General features: G+C 42.8%; 1 protein-coding gene across 1 annotated transcript in view; it reads right to left on the reverse strand.

The window, feature by feature from the left end:
* Positions 1-16,923, reverse strand: part of LOX (lysyl oxidase) — a 150,380-nt gene that overhangs the window by 119,228 nt on the left and 14,229 nt on the right. Inside the window, exon 3 of the mRNA XM_069625567.1 lies at positions 12,980-13,117. Coding sequence (XP_069481668.1) covers positions 12,980-13,117 — 138 coding nt within the window. The remainder of the gene's footprint in view (positions 1-12,979; positions 13,118-16,923) is intronic.

A 16,923-nucleotide genomic window follows, 5' to 3' on the forward strand; every position in this document is an offset into this window, starting at 1 on the left:
TGAACTGTGGTGCATGAAGGAAAGGAAAGTGGCGAGGCGTCAGCAGATGCTGCACCAGCACAAGCAGATGGAAGAGGGGTCTCACCCTTCTGCCCCTCTGGGAGTCTAATATTTGATGACACAATGGTAAGCAAGGAATGCATTCCATGAGAGAACTGAAAGCAGCAGAAGAACATTTATACACCACATACAAACAATCACAATACACTAAAGAGAACAAACAGGAAGGTGCAGAACAACCCACTAGCAGCACAGGAGCCAGCAAGGGAGGGCTGCAGTGCATGAAAGCAGAGTTGAAGGCACAGGTACAGAGGAACAAATAGCAGCACAAGTATTTTTTCAAAATTAAAGGGAAGACAATGGGGGAGGTGGAAGGAGTGACCACAGCAATAGAGAGTGGGGAGAAGGAGAGTAAAAAGCGTGACTGGGCAGAGCAAATGGAGGGAGAAGAGAGAAGGGAGAGGGACTGGGAAATTAAAGTGCAGTGCGATGAGAGAGACAGGAAGAGAGCGGAGGAACTTGAAAGGGAAGAAAGGGAATGGAGGATGAAGGATGAGAGGGAGCTCATGGGAAAGGAGCGTGGAGAAGGGATAGATGGCAAGGGAATGGGCATAAAAGAAGGAGGATGAGCGGGCCATAAAAGTGGTCAGTGAGCGGGTTGCACTGGAATGGGAGAGGAAGAGATGGGAGGAGGAGAGAAGGACTGAACAAGACAGCACAGCCAGTCATGGAAGAGGCTCAGTCGGGGGTGGTGCAGCATGCATGGGGTTATGGAAGGGAGGCAGCAAGTATAACCTGGTAGTAATTGACTGTGTGTATTGTAGACTGTGGCAAGAGAAGACGGTTAAACAAATGGCAGAGGCAGAGAAAGGAAGATGAGGCCAAGTTTGTACAAAAGAAATTCTTAAAGTATGCAATGGAAGGGGCAGTTAAAACCAGTCCCAACTCACACGCACCAGCACCACAATAGCAGTATCAACAACCACCACAATACGCGCCGCCCATGTGGGGAGGATACATGGGGCAGGGCGGGCTGTAGCAAGGGTTCAAAGAAGGGGGGGCACTCCAAGGAGGGCACAGCTTTGGACCAGAGATGCACCACAATCAGGGAGGATTTCGGGGCTATCGACAGCAGGGACCACAGAATGCAGGAAACATTCCAGGGTATGTTTCAGGACAGGGGAGAGAGTCACTACAGTGCTGGATCTGCAGGCATTTAGGACATGTTTCAAAAACCCGTCATTTTGGGGGAGCAAAGCAAAATGGGGGGGGGGAATCAGGAACAACAATAGTATGCAGGGGCACAGGGAAATTATTATGCCCAGGGCCAGCAGCATCAAGGACAGATACAGGGATCATTTCAGCAGACACCACAAGCACCAACACAGGCACTGTCACCATTACCACAGACACAACAAATGACAGCACCACTACCCCCAGAACTTACAAGCATCACAACCCAGGGGGACTGCACAGCAGTCAGCACTGTGGGATGTTTTTACCCAGGCATCCAAGCCCTACCTCAAAACTGTGCAGTACTGGCATTGAAAACATCATGATGGCCAGAGATACCCAGAAAATGCCCAGGGAAGTGCATGAAGAATAGGCTGCCACTCATTTTTGCCGATGTTATGGGCACAGGCACTGCCTAAAACCACCATTGGACTACCCACACAGTAGTCTGAAACCATTGGGAATGGCAATGCTGATTGCCAAAAGCAACCTAGAATTGTGGGGAATTCATTTTCTTAAATCCCAAAAAGGGGTGCAGTACCAGTACTCACCACTATCAGAAAGCCGGCGTTTTAAAACCACCAGATTTTTTTTTATATGTGTAAAACTGAATAGATGAACCCAAAGCGTGCCAAAGAAAGACTTACTGAGAGGTGGATACAATCTAAAGTTATATTCTGAAGTGACTTGAAGGTTTATAACAAGACTGGCTGAGCTGTGGATTTCAGCAGTTTAAGTAAATTTGGACTGAAAGACACTAAAAATCTAAATGTTTAAAAGAAATGAGTGACCTACTTTTGAGTGTCACATAGGTTGCAATTGTTTAAATGTCATCGTTTTAAACTTAGAATCAGCATCCTAGCTGCATATGTAAAAAAAATTGTCTTGACTTAAACTGGGGAACAAAAGTGACATTAGCTGGGGCCTGGTTTAATGAACTGAATTCTGCCCACCAGCTACCCCCGACAGGAGTTGAGACTTGCACAACAGCTGTGTTCCCAGGCCTAGCTGCCCTTTTGCTGCTCCCACCAAAAGGGATATGACACTTCCCTGATTGAATTACCTGGGCTCTGCAGGAAATTGAACAAAGCCCTGTCCTGACTCAGGCAAATGTTTTATTATGGGGGCCGTAAAAAGTGGCTTCCTCCTGGAAGTAAAGGGGAGGAGCACTGCCTGTGAGAGCAAGCTGGCTTGGCAGAACTGGAAAAACCAGAAATTCAACCTTGTGCTGGGGGGAAACCACACCCCTGTAGCCAGAATATGGTTTTAGAAAAAGATGAATAACTCATAGAGCGGACTTGTGAAAATTATTTAAATGATACCATAATTCTTGTGATTTTTCTGCCCACATTTTAAGAGGTTTTTAGAACCGGTGGCATGATCTGGGGGCAAGCTAGCAGTTAAGAGGGTATTGCTTAAAATGTATGCATGTTAAAAATCTGACACTTCATCAAGTAATGTCCATACTCCTTGCGCACATGTGTATAAATTTGGGGTAATGTCCGATATCGCGAAACCAGTTAAAAAGTGAAATATGTTGCCATTTCTGAATGCAAGCTCCCAGGAAGAGCAGATTTGGACAGGGTATACCTCCTGTGATATGTGATGGGTGCATATAATTTTAAACAAATGTGTACCTGTGCAAATATGTCTTTTGGGTCAAAATATAGATTGTGTGTAATTTGACAGGGGTGGGTTCTCTGTATCATAAACAGACCTCATCATGATGACACTTCATTTCATTCCCCCAATCAAGGGGAAGAGGATGAAGTGGCCAATGACAAGTGGAGAGGGGTAGAGCCTAGTGATGCTGCACACACACCCATTTTCAAAACACATAAAAGCAGACAGTCAGGACAGATAGGGACCTTCAATTCCATTTGCTGCAACGCGCTCTGCCGGGAAAATCCATACTTTACCTCCATCAATCTCTAGAGAAAGCTGTGCAGAAAGATCCAGACTTCAAATCCATCAATCTCCAGAATCCAGAGAGGCTAGACCAGCAGAGCAGAGCTGACCCAGATCACTGTGAAGTGCTGAGACCAGACCAGAGTCAAGTCTAAAACCTGACCGGATCCGTGGCGAGGCCCATTTATTTCAAAAATATATTGTGAGTATCTAGCAGACTGTGCAGAACCAATCTCTTAGTTAAAATAATATAATTCAATCTATTTTAATCTAAGTAGAACTGCCTCCTAACTGTCACCTGTCATTTGCAAAGCTGTCACCTGTCATTTTCTAGTTGCTAGCTGTCACTTGTCTTTTTGAACTTTAACATTTCAAGTCTGAAAAACGACCTTTACCATATCGCTCATAACTCCGTAACCGTTTGTGCTAGAGACTTGCAGTAACTTTCCTCTGAAAGCTTAGAATCGTGGATTTTCTACGAATCTAGAACGGCATTCCTACCCCCGATACTTTTGCCGCAATCGCGAAAAACGCACTCGCGAATTTTGCCGCGATTTGCAAAATTCTCAACGTGTGAAAACAGCAGTTTTCTTGCTTTCAGTTGCCAAAAATTCGTTTAACCTGCTAGTTACTCCTAGATCCTTGCTAAAGTGAGCCTGGACTAATATTAACTTGATACCACTCACCCTGAACCTCTAGAGGGAATTAAAAGCATTTTAGCATATTTTTCACTTCATTGCCAGCACATATAAAAGCATTTTGGGCCTGTGTTTCCAACTTCTGTAGTCTAAGCTTGCTGGGGTGAACTGAATTACAGTTGATTGCATTTCTGAGAACTGTGTGCTTTCCTTCCATTTCCTTGCATTGCATAAAGGGGGGAGGGGATTGCCAGAGAAAAGTGATTACATTGTTTTGTTGAAATCATATTGAGTATTTTCTGTATTGCATTTCATTCAACATTACATCCATCTGAACTTATATAAAGCATTCTCTACCACCTTATTCTTCTGTTCCTATTCACAAGTGTGCTAGTGCCAGACTATCTCTTATTGCTTACTGCTCAGATTAGGTGTGATATTCAATTATTAAATTAGTATAAAGTGTGATATATATATATCTATTGTTTAAATTATCAAATAAACCTTTTAACTTGCAAAACAGAACTACTTCTTGGCTCAGTGGGGTCAGGGGGATTCCAAGGGAGGGGTGTTATATAGGGGTAGTCATCCAGAACGCATGAACTGGACATAAAGATATTTCAATAAGGGTTTCCATTCAGTATCCCAGACTAGGCATTGACGTAGCTGTAGTGTTGAATTGAATCCTCTTACAGCACGCATACAGAACACTGACACAATAGCAATAGTACTGGTTAGATGACTGGGAGGGCTCATCTTGGTGGGGAACAACCCTTTCAAAGGAAACGGATTGACATTATACTCTTAATAGGACAGTCCCAGACAAACTTGATGTGTCTCACTCTGCCACACACACTCATGCACACTGAACCCTGCAGAGGACAGTTGCATAGGGGTGGTGATGGGTAACAAAACATTTTCTTTTCTGGGTGACAGTGGGGTAACTAGGCCATGCATTAGGGAAGGGACATTTGTGACATCATGAGCAGACTGATATGACCACTTTATTCACAGACAAAGCCATAACTTATTTAACACCAAGCATACACATGCCGGAAGTAAGGAAGATTGTTTAGGCATAGTGGGTGTGCACGGTACAGAGGGGGGTGCGTAAAGATAGTGCATTGCAAGAGAGCAAATTCAGCTACATTCTGAGCACACATCTTTCAGCAAGGAGACTGGGCTCATGCATACACAAATAACACAGAGCTATTCAATGAGACACACAAGGTGGAGAAAGGTGCACTTGAGGGGGAGGCAGGTCACGAACCATCGATAAGACTGATGGGGTCAAGAGGTTAGGAAATGCTGTAGTAAGACTGAGGGAAGGAAGGACAAGTGAGAAGGTTGGGGGTGCACGATTGCCAACACATTATTAAGAACACGCAGCAATACTAGTTGCCCATGCACACTGACACAGGAAGAAAAGCTAGTTGCCTCCACAATTGGCACTGGAACACAGCACAGAAACTGAAGGAGAGACACACTGCCTGAAAGGAGTTAGGGACATGGTGATGGGAACAGGGTACAACAATGCACCAGTGACACACATCATGGAATTGCGGGGAGCTGCACCCCGGGAGGAGAGAACTCTGGGTAAGGGGTGGATGATCCATGTTCCCAACAGACACCCTTTGGCGACAAAATAACACAGTGCAAGTAGTAATGCCAGTAGCACTTTTGAACACAGCACTGGCACAAATGTATTAGCCCACACACATAGGGAAAGAGGTCATTGCTGCACGAATTGGAGAATAATGGTCGTATTAAAATGTGGGAGTAGATCATGAAGGGAGAAATATATTGTCTAACTGCAACAGTAATAAAAGTAGTGGAGTAATACAATGATAGACTTAAATGAGTAATTAACAGAGTAGGGTTTAACAAGTGGACATGGGGAGGGATACAGGGCATGGGAGTAAATTGTGAGGGTTGGGATAGAGAACAAAAACAAAAACAAAAAAGAGATAAAAAGAGGAGGGGGACAGGTAGCGAATACTTGGTAGAAAATTTCATTAGTACCAGCTTAAAGTGCCTGCAGTTCACTGTGGGGCACGCCCTGAGAAGTTGTGAGAGGAGCCATAGAAGAAAGATCTAAAAACCCTGCAATTCTCTTAATTAAGGAACATGATCCTCTTAATTTAGAGACACAGCCACCCTATATGACAGATTTACCACCCTGATGTTTCCCTGTTTAGCTTGTCAGCGCCTAATGCCCCCGGGACAAAGGCGGACACTATAAATAGCTTAAAGTAAAGTACAGTAAATACAAAGACTCAAAGGCCCATTTGTACACCACCACCAAAATTACGTGTATATGATCCAAGTGTGCCATGAGTATCTTCACCTAAATTAGGTGCAGATGATCTAGATGCGTTAAGGATACAGCTACAGGACAGTGGTTGTCTACCCATTTTCCAGGTAAATTTTGAATTATGCAACAAGTTAGGGTCTGACCGCCATTCAATGCCCACCAGGTGGTGACAGGACGGTGCATACATTTATCCTTGGTTCCTCCCACTAGGACACATAATAGTGTGACTAGTGCAGAGAATTTAGGACAATAAACTGAAGAACATGTCAATTCTCAGGTCTCAATCGCTTCTTTTTCATTTCTCGCCAGATACAAAGGACCCAGGGCAGGCCTGAAGACAACAGGCAACTACATTCCATTGGCTAGGGACTAGAGTGGGACATTTTGCCCTCCTGACAGACTTTGTTAGATGTGTAAGGCGTCAAGCCCTACAAAGCGGTGGCCACCCTGGCAACGAGGGAGCAACAATCAACAGGGCCAATGCAACAGAGTTTCATGAACTACAAGACAACACAAACACTCTTGAGTTAGGGAAACGTGGCCATCCTATGGTCCAACGCACACAAGCAGCTAGAATAGGGACCAACACCCCAGTGTGCATAGCATGCTGGAATAGGCTTCAAATGATATTTTGTGCACCCGACCGCTGTAACACTGTTTTGTTCTCTCTCTTTTCCTCGCACATGAAGGTTGTTCCGTATGTATGCTGTTAGAATTGTGTAGGACATTTCCTTGACATTACCTCCCATTCGTCACCCTGAGGCCTACTCATTCAACCATTCTGAAGCCTTTCCCACTCAATTTGCCCACTCTATCAGAAAACCCAGACCCCTTAGAGCACGTTTCCCAGAAGTATATTTCCTTGCTTCCATTGAATACAAAGCCCAAACTTTTCCCCAACTTCAATACAGTGCATATACTGTTCGACCCACATTTAGAAACCCTCAACAAGAAATGTCCGGGGGGAGGTTTCATTTTTGCCCTCAGTGATTGTTTAGTTCGCGGAGATTGATGTTACTAACAAGTACTAACGTATGAACGCCTTTCTTGCGATTTTCAGGCAGGAAACTTTATCATCTCATCAGCTGCAAGGACCCAGCAGCGTAAGTGGTTATGGGCAAGCCAATAAGGACTCTTATCTTCATGATGGGACTGTTAATGATGAACAGAATAATGGGGGGTGGTCCTTTAAAAATGATATGTAATAGTGAGCATTACAGCTGTACCCCCTACTAACATTCCCTAACCCAAGCAGGAAGACCTACTGTATCAGATGGTGAGGAAAAGACTGCTGCCAAAGTAAGGAGAGGTAAGTGCAGTGTAACTGTAGACACAAAGGGAGTAAAACATACACCTCACACACATAGCAGAAGTAACCAACAACATGCACACGTACAAAAATGGTAGGGACACCACTGGGGAGAGCTGACCTGACTGCTCTTTAATCCCCTATGCCTTGAGTGCCTTGAGAGAATTGATTGCAACAGAAATACTTACAGCAAAGCACGACACCCATGTATCTCAAAGTGTTCCAAACGTGAAGAAGATTGCAAGGGGAAGACAGCAACATTGAGATTGATGTAAAAAGAGGCAAGCCCCTATGAAAGAAGATTACATCAAGACACTACCCATGATGAACTACTGGCAGCTAAATGAAGAACTACTGTATGCAGCAAGTGGCCAGAGACAGAAGGAACAACTAGCAAATGCGCCAGTGAGCAAGCTGCAAGAAAGAAAAAATAATAATAAATAAAATGACAAGAGTGGGACAAGAGTGCAAAGATGGTGGCTTGGGTGGAGAATGAAGAAGGACCTATACTCTGAAGGCACCAGCCTTATGTTACCAGCACAACAGTGAAAAGAAGTGGACGAACATGCTAGATGCAAGAAGGTTGCGATCAGTAGGCAGATGAGAGCAGGAACAGCAGTGCTTATGGACTACTATTGAGCATATGGATCTAAGGATCAAGAGAAACTGCCACCGTATTAGGGAGGTGACTGTTTGTTGGTGCACATCAGCATGCCCTTGTTGGTGATGCCCAAGGAGGATGTGAGGACTGACGACTTCCGCAAGATGGAAAATAACTGAAGGAAGAAGAGATGACTGAACAAAGCACCAAAAGCCCAAACAACGGAAGAAGAGAAACAGACAGAGGAGTGAAAAGAGGGGGGAACTACTTCTCGAGCGAGACAGAAGCAACATTGGATGAAGTACCAGCACACAAAAGACTGTTCTGCAGAAAACACATGTGAACAGAGAAAGACAAGAACTGGCTAGCGTTTCCATGGTCATGGATGCCATCATGACTGGCTGGTGGATTGAAGATGATAACTGAAGCACTAGTACTGAGCGCAGCATCATTGTGCAAGATCAAGATCCATTGCAAGATGCGAGACAACAGAAGAAGAAGCGATCGGAATGCAAATACTGATGGACGTGAGCATAGGTGGAGCAATAAAAGACATGGTGAAAGGAAGAGTCGGACTAAGGGAGAAGATAGCCAGCAGTAATAAAGGTGGACACTCCTTGTGATCCGAGGAAGTACGAAAGGAAGTGAGTGTGGTGGAACGCAGAAGGAGAATATTCCTACATGTACTGGTCCTTGACAAAGATATGCCTAACGGAAGAAGGTGAATGTTGCTGGTTGTGTGGTCGACAAGACGACCAGAGGGAGGACTGAGGAGGGAAAATCGAGATCAAACTCCTGCCCCCTCACCCCAGGCACATCAACAGAAAGAACAGCAGGAAGAATAATGAGCACACTCATCATTTTGCACCAGGCGCCGGTGCTCCCAGGGATGACAAATATGCTGAAAGACAGTCACTTCACCAACACTGCAACCTACATGCTACATTAGCCTCAATACAGCAATACCAGAATCTACAAAACACAAGAATTGCTGTTTAAAGGCTTGCAGATGCTCACATGAATTGACCTAACAGCACTATAACTCATCAATTCATGCATTATCAACTGGCACAGTGTAAAGCCATGCTTCAGGAAAATTACAGCCAAGTGCACTTGTCTCACTGAACACCGGCTGCAGTGGGGATCCGTGCTAGCTTCAGCAATGCTCCTTGCAAACCCAGGAGCAGCTCAAGGCCTTGCCGTAAGATTAGATTCTTTTCTTTGAACGACAGTGAACTCTGGCAGACAAGCATTTTTAATTCTTCATAAATACGAGTAATTCAGAGCAGAACACCCAGGGCCCAGTGGTTTTTCTATGGGAACGAAATACATTTTTGCAAGATCCAGACATCTTTTGAAACATAATTGTAACAGGAATGGCTCAGCTCTGCCCAATGAATGCTGAGGGCCCAGGGGTGAAAAGCCTACTCAGCTAAAACTAATAAGAACAAATTCACAATGCAACAATTTTAGAATAAGGTAATGAGGGAGGAGCAGACAAGCCAGCCCAATGACACGAAGGTCCAAGTGTCCAATGATCAGGCTTCCTATAAGGGTACTATAGGTCACCTACCACTGAGCAGCCAATCTCAGGAAGAGATATGTTTCTGGGAGCTTGTCCAATTTTGTGATGTCAGCCTGCAGTGTGTTACAAAGCTGGCTTGCAAGCCAGCCTCAGGAGAGACGGTGCCTGGAGTTTCTCTGTGCACGAAGCCCTGTGTGTTTTTTCTTTGCTGCCCAGAAATAAAACAGTTTGGAGCATGCTGCTTCTTTCTTGGACTCTGCTGCATTTCCTTCTTGGGCAAAATGTAAAGTGTTGGGGCCTCCCATACCCCGGGACCCCCAGAAGCCCTGGTCGGGGTCCAACTTCTCCCCAACAGACCCACACACTGTAAATCCAGAGGACACACAGAATCAAACCCCACACATAGAGAAATTAGACTGTTTATCACCTGTCTGCTTAGGCACAAAAACACACATCTGATCTTGCAACAAGCAGCGAAAAATAATCCTTTCCACTATGATGGTCAACATTTTTTCATATCAGCAGACTTATTCAAATTGACCATGGACATGAGGAAGGACTTCCAGGATTTGTGCCCAGAATTTAAGAACTGGGACCTTTTTGAAGGTGCAGGAACATGAGGTGATGCATGCAACAATCTTACTTGACAATGCATGTTATATATAGCCGAGTACACCACTTAACGGCAAAGAAGATCACCGGGAACTCTTTAGATGGAAACAGCAAAGAGATCTTCACTCCTTGCTGTAACAAACGTATATTCCAAACAAATTACGGGGACCAGTCATGCTCCCTCAGGTGAAGAAGACCAGGTCTGAGATCATTCCAGGTCCCTGTTTAAGTCATCGAGCACTCAGAAACTGTCCAAGGACCCCTCCTATCTTAAGTACTTTGCCTGCCTCATCAAAACTCAAACACTCTTCTCCGCCCTGTGTAGCAAAGAACATAACATGTCACCACACATCGAGACTGTACTTAGTGATTCACCCAGTGATTGATACACATCAATGCTAATAGCAAGTACCTCTGTTCTTTGCAATTCTGTTAGAGCTTATCATGTTGACACACCTATATTACTTGTTTGCAATTCGCAGCCAGTAGTGGGGCGATGGGCAAGAGTAAAGAAATCGGCCTGGTTATATATGTCATTTCCTACTGCTGGTTGTTAGCAATGATCATTAGTTAATGTATGCAAATTATATTTTTGTTTTATATTATTATTGAACTACTCATTGTACAAAACAGTTTTTATTCTATTTTTGATTCCATGTTTTTTTTTTAAGATCATGTGGGTTCAAATAATACTCTTATTGTCTCTTTCCTATGTATATGTATCACTGGCTTATTGATTGTGCATGTATGTTGGTCCTGGGCCTTAAAGCATTATCTATGAATGTCAACAGCCAAAATAGGTTTTTTAAAAGAAATTTAAAAAACACAATATTTTTAAATCAAGTAGGCCACATGTGGCCTTTCTACAAGAAACACATCTCAACAAGGGGGAGTGCATGAAACTACAAAATGATTGGGGCCCAGAATGTAGTTAATAATTGCATAGAGGATGGGTGGAAGAAATCTGGAGTTGTATTCTTTTTCATAAATCGTTAGGTTGCAAGGATCTAAAAAATATGGCAAGATGATGAGGTTGCGGACCATACTAGTAAACACATGTACAAATAAACTAGCGGTTGTCTCACTATATGCTCTACATTCCCCTAAAGCCGGGTTCCCTTTCTACTGGAATAAGTACAATCTTAGCAGCCCAATGGCAATTTTTAAATTCTTTAGACTTGAGAAACTTTAGTAGTTCTAAAAGAAATCATTTATATTTGTTTAATAGGTGGAATTATTAATTAGACAGATCGGAATTTTATGTAGTAGTTTTAAAAAAGGCAAATTCAATTATTAACACATGATTTGGAAAGTCTTCTACATGCAACTTTAAACTGTTTAACAACCAGGGACCTCAATACAAACATTTCATACTGGTGCAAATGCAATTTTGGGAGATATTTTGACATTATTGCAAAAAATTGGCCTACGGCTAAAAACGTATTCTTTCAAATGTTAAAATGTCCTTTATATTTATTTACTCATTAGAACATTTGAAAATACATCCTCAAAAGTTATTTAATTTTAAGCTAACAATTGGAACTATGCAAAAAAGCTTACATCTTTTTTTAAACAATGAGTGGCGTTTTGGACATCAAATGGCTGCAAAAATGCAAAGTTTTAAACAAATAACTAAAAAGGGATTTAGAGTTATTTACCAATGGGTTCGATTATTTTAAGTAGCCATAACTTATTTTAGAAGTATTTGATAAGTAGCTACCGTTTTTAAAGTATTGTATTAATTCATTGTATTTTTAAATGAACTGGAGAACAGTGGGATTTGTTAATGAACAATTCAACAATTCAACTTCATAAATAACACAACAAAAGTGTTTAATAAATTGTAACTTTTTGAAAAATCCTAAAAACACGTTGCAACGTTAAACTCCTGGATCCCTTTCCCTGATTCTTATCTTTAAAATATTTACAAGGACTAGTAGACCAAAGAAGTCCTAAGAAACCTCTTTCACTGATTCCTACTTTTTCAGAAATCCTAAAAAAGGCTTAACTAATATAAAGGTTGTTTGCAACCACAAGCCATATTATTTAATGATCGGAAAATATATTGGCCCAAATTGAATTCAAATATCTTGATGGATGGTTCAGAAATTTGTTTGAGAACTCTAATTATTTTATATGAAAATTGCTAAATAGTGTTCTTAAAACCATAGGAATTTCTTGCATTTTTGTTTATTAGCTCAAAAGTTTTTGGGGAAATTGCCAGATTTTCTGCAACACAGATAAAAACTGTTACACCAAAGAGTGATCCAAATGAGTCATTAGAAGCTTCTAGGTTTAAAGGTTCATGCGTTCCACAACCATATGTAATCAACTGTTCACTAAACCTTTTGAAATAATGTTTCCTTTATGTAGTTCAGGCTGACCACAACATCAATTTACTGTATGTGTATGCGATTGTGGGTATGTGTCCACAAATGTACACATGTTGCCATCAGAACTGGTGTCATGCCTTTAAAGTATTTAAAAATATTTCATATTTGTTATATGAAAAAATAATTGCCACCAATATATACTGATGATCCCAATTAAGGGTGAAACGAGTATGCAGTTGTCTGAAGCCTTGGCTGTCTTAGGACGCTATGTACAACAGATCACTATTTTGTAAGACAGAGACAATTTTCTGGAGCTAAAGGCTTGTATTAAGGCTAATTTACACACCCACAGTGTTTTGGTCACGTGGCTCTGAACTGGAGGTGAACTTCCAGTAATGGTCACTGGGTGGTGCTGTGACATTTCTGACTCAAATGGCTTATGCTACTTTCACGTGTTGTAACATAAAATAAGCACATGCTTCCTCCATAGGTATCTTCCTACTTACTGGTGACAGCTGTGCCATTCCCAGGAATATCGTGGTCGGCTCGGTAGAAAATCTGCGGTGCCTTGGTTCTTCACACGCTGAGGGAATCTGAGCAGCATTCGGTGATCATAGTCGCGAACGTCTGACCTGTATGCTGAACTACAGGGATATAAAAGTGAGAAATACAAACATCAATGAATACAGTGTGGGCATCTGTGAGAAGAAATAGCATTAGAAAGGAAAGGAAAGACTCCATCACAAAGCAGTGCATGATCGAGAAAGAACTCTGCCTAACTGCGGACAGAGGCCCAGCCCTAACATTACATGTTCTGAATCTTTTTAAGGATCCCGGACAGGTTTACGGATGTTTATTCTAATACTTCTTAAAGGTAGATGAATGTTACCACTCCATGAGGCTAAAAAGTTCACATTCAGGTTCCAGGCCTTACAATGGACCAAAACAATGTTTTATGAAAAGTTCACCCATTTCCCGGCATCAATATCTCAAGAATGTTGTTTGTGCATATTCCAGTTCCAAGACTTCCATTAGCCAGCATGATGCATTGTGGTGAATGCAGTGCTCAAAATTGCATTAGACAAGGAGCACAGACTGGTGGCTATGCTGCCGAAAATGTCATAGTCCGATTCAGGTGCTTGATTAGACCAGTACAGTGCATTATGAGAGCTGTGTTCATGAAAAGAACATATTATAATATCGTTCCAGGTATTGCACTACACGACTAATGTTCACTGTGGGAGATTTCGTTTTATTTTATTTTGTGTAGGCCAAATAACACAGATTATTGATTACGTCTTGGGTGAAATGACATGGACTTTCGAGACCTGAACTGTGAAACTATTCCATCCACTGATGACCAATCAAAGATCCTAACACAAGAGCTGGCTCATTACAAAATGCACTCTGCCTCCCTCAGTAGACCTATACCACATGTCTCCATGTCCCATAATGCACCATCCCTCAGTAGACATGTCTCACATTACTCTGTGTCCCATAATGCAGTTGGCTCGGTGGGAAGGATGGCAGACGACAGAAGAAACAGGGATCTCTCTAGCCCTAATAAGAAAGGATGGTGGGGTAGGTGGCCGAAGGACAGTTGAGAAGGCTTCAGAAATGTTGTCTCGTTCATAAAAGGCAGGAGGAAGTGGCTGCCTTTTCACTTCATCACGTGACTCTATTATGGAAGGATACCCACACAATCAAGCGATACGACTGCACGTTCTACTAGCATCAGTGACTGCTTTTCTGACATGCCAGAGCTCTTTTTTTAATGTTTATTACAAATACATCCACCCCAGGCACCCCAGGCAAACCTAAACATGATGTGCAAACAATAGGAGAACAGGCATGAGGGAAGAATGGACAAAACATGAAGAGGAAACAGTCATGTTGGAAAGAGTCATGACAGAATCAGAATGAAGGAACATGCCTATTGGGATAAATGTGTTCCTTGATGCGTTAAAAGGAAACATCAAAATGATGCATACAATAAAGTGGTCTAATGGCCACAGAAACTGCCCACAGTTGGACATGCATATTATCCCTGGTCTTGCCTAGGGCCTGTTATTTCTGTCTTGCAGCGTTCCAGTACATCTTATGTACTGCCTGCTTGATGTTTTTCCAAATGCGGATTTTTAGAAAAAAGTTCCTTTGCTTTTAAGCTGTGTTTTTAACTAATAATATGGAACTTTGTGCAGATTGGACTTTACGGGCTTCTGGCTTCTTGCAAAACGTTTTAGAGAAGAAATGAGCTCCAATTCAATTTTTCTACATTTTTCAAGTTGTCACTGAGTGTGTAATTAACAACCGATGTTAACTATGGTGGCATTTGAGTGTGCACTTAATAATAGAGGCTTTTTAAGTCAGATTGACACCCTCACGTGGAATGCAGCAGGCGTGGGTAAAAACTGTCGAAAGATTCTTTCCACACCTACGGCGGGTGAACGAGGGGTCACTGCCTGATGTGGGATTACCCTCCTCGCCCCTCTGCGGACAGTCTGGAGAAAAGCAGAATTCAGAGTGCCATGTTCCAACATGAAACCAGCAGAGTGTGCCCGTTTCCCCCCCACCCCAAACAATCAAGCACGATCTGTTGGACTCAACACTGCAATAACCGCCACCATGTTTGCAATGGCGGTCCCACATGCAGATCACTGCAGTGTACATACTCCCACCACAGAGATCACAGTAGACTCCTCACATGCTGTGGCAGAAGTCAAGGAAATCAAGGCAGATCCTCACTGCCTGTGTGTTTCTCTGCAGCGTACACGTCCTCCCCAGAATCAGAGTAAAGAACCCGAGCCGAGGGGCGTGAATACGCAGTCAGGCCCCCTGACCCCGATTCCCCAGGCCCATCGGCATAAGGGTTTTGTTTAGTGTAGAGAAGCCTAAAGTTATTGATAAATGCCTTTTCCAAGGTTCTGAACTTCTGCAAGGACTTGATACCTCCTACTGGGGTGTGGAGCACAGATTAGGGATCTTCGGAGAGCTGCAAACATGTTTGCTGTATGGCTTTCATAACTGCTTGTTTAACAAAATGTACCTACATTGTATTTTTCTGGAGATTAATCTGTAGGGTGGGAGTTAAATTGTTGGGACTCAGCATCAGTTGTCTGATTTAAAAAATAGTTATGGTAATAGCTGTTCTCTCATTTTCCACTCATATTACACGAAACATTGTTTACATTTTGAATAAACAACCATGTTTTCCCTGTACCTAGCCTAGAAAATGGGAAATGACATTTTTGGTCCCCCATCCCGGCTGAGCTCTGCCACACCGATTCTGGCCAAATTGCACTTGCTTCCAGTGGCAAAGCGCATTGACTTTAAAGTTTTAGGTCTAGTTCACTGTGCCTTCTATGGGCGTGCTCGTGGTTTATTCAGGCTCAATTTCACCCCTATCTTCCGAGCGGGAATCTTGTTTAGCAACATCCTTGAGAGTGGTCGTGCCTCGGTTTAGGCGAGCCTGTGTGGGGGGCCGTTCGTTTTCTTTGGCAGCTGCTTCTCTGTTGAACTCTGTTCCTCGGTGCTTAAGGGGGCTGGAGGATCACCTCTCCTTTTCGTTGGGCCCTGAAAACATAGCTTTCCACAGTTTAACCGCTATTCAGTCGTCTCTCTAATGGAGGCTAAGATGGTGCCTCTTTCTCAGACGTGGAAGATGAAGAACGTGTATATATCAGTCTTCCGCGTACACACATGTTTGGGAAAGCTTGGCGTGGCTAAATTCTGCCAGCACCCCTAAGCAAGTTAACACTAAGATCAATGGACATCTAAAATCAATTATTACCAATGTCCACATGCAGATGTTTGACATTCAGTCGGGTTTCCATAATGGCCGACGAATATGCAGACACTCACTACAGAAATTCAATACAGGTACATGCAAGCCTGACAGAATTATAGATCGGCTGAATCAACAAGTGCTGCTCTAAAAGTTCAGTAATAATGAAATATTATTAAGGCTCAAACTACAGGGGGATACACAAAAGCCCATCTATTTTATTTATTTATTTATTTATTTATTTATTTATTTATTTATATTTATATAGCGCACAGATAGCCCAGGGGCATTGTGGCGCTGTTATTTGCAGGAACTTAGTTACAGGGGGTACAGGATTGGTAGCAGTCGTTGGCACATTATAATTGCTACAGATTAGTCATTACAGCTCATGCATCTTTGGTTATTACATTACAGGCAGTTTATTGGCAAACATGGTGCTGCGTGAGACCTTATGTGAAGAGGATGGTTTTCATAGCTTTCCGGAAGGCAATGAGGGAGGGCTCACCTCGGATTGTGGGAGGTAGGGCATTCCAGTGTGATGGTGCGAGATAAGGGAAGCTGGATCCTCCAGCTCTGGCTCTTTTTACTAGTGGCACACAGAGCATGTTGGTATATGGTGACCTGGTTGGCCTTGTGGAGGAGACGGGATGGATTCTTTGTGAGAGG

The sequence above is a fragment of the Ambystoma mexicanum genome, chromosome 6p (assembly GCF_040938575.1).
Source record: "Ambystoma mexicanum isolate Mex_15411 chromosome 6p, UKY_AmexF1_1, whole genome shotgun sequence".
Taxonomy (NCBI): domain Eukaryota; kingdom Metazoa; phylum Chordata; class Amphibia; order Caudata; family Ambystomatidae; genus Ambystoma; species Ambystoma mexicanum.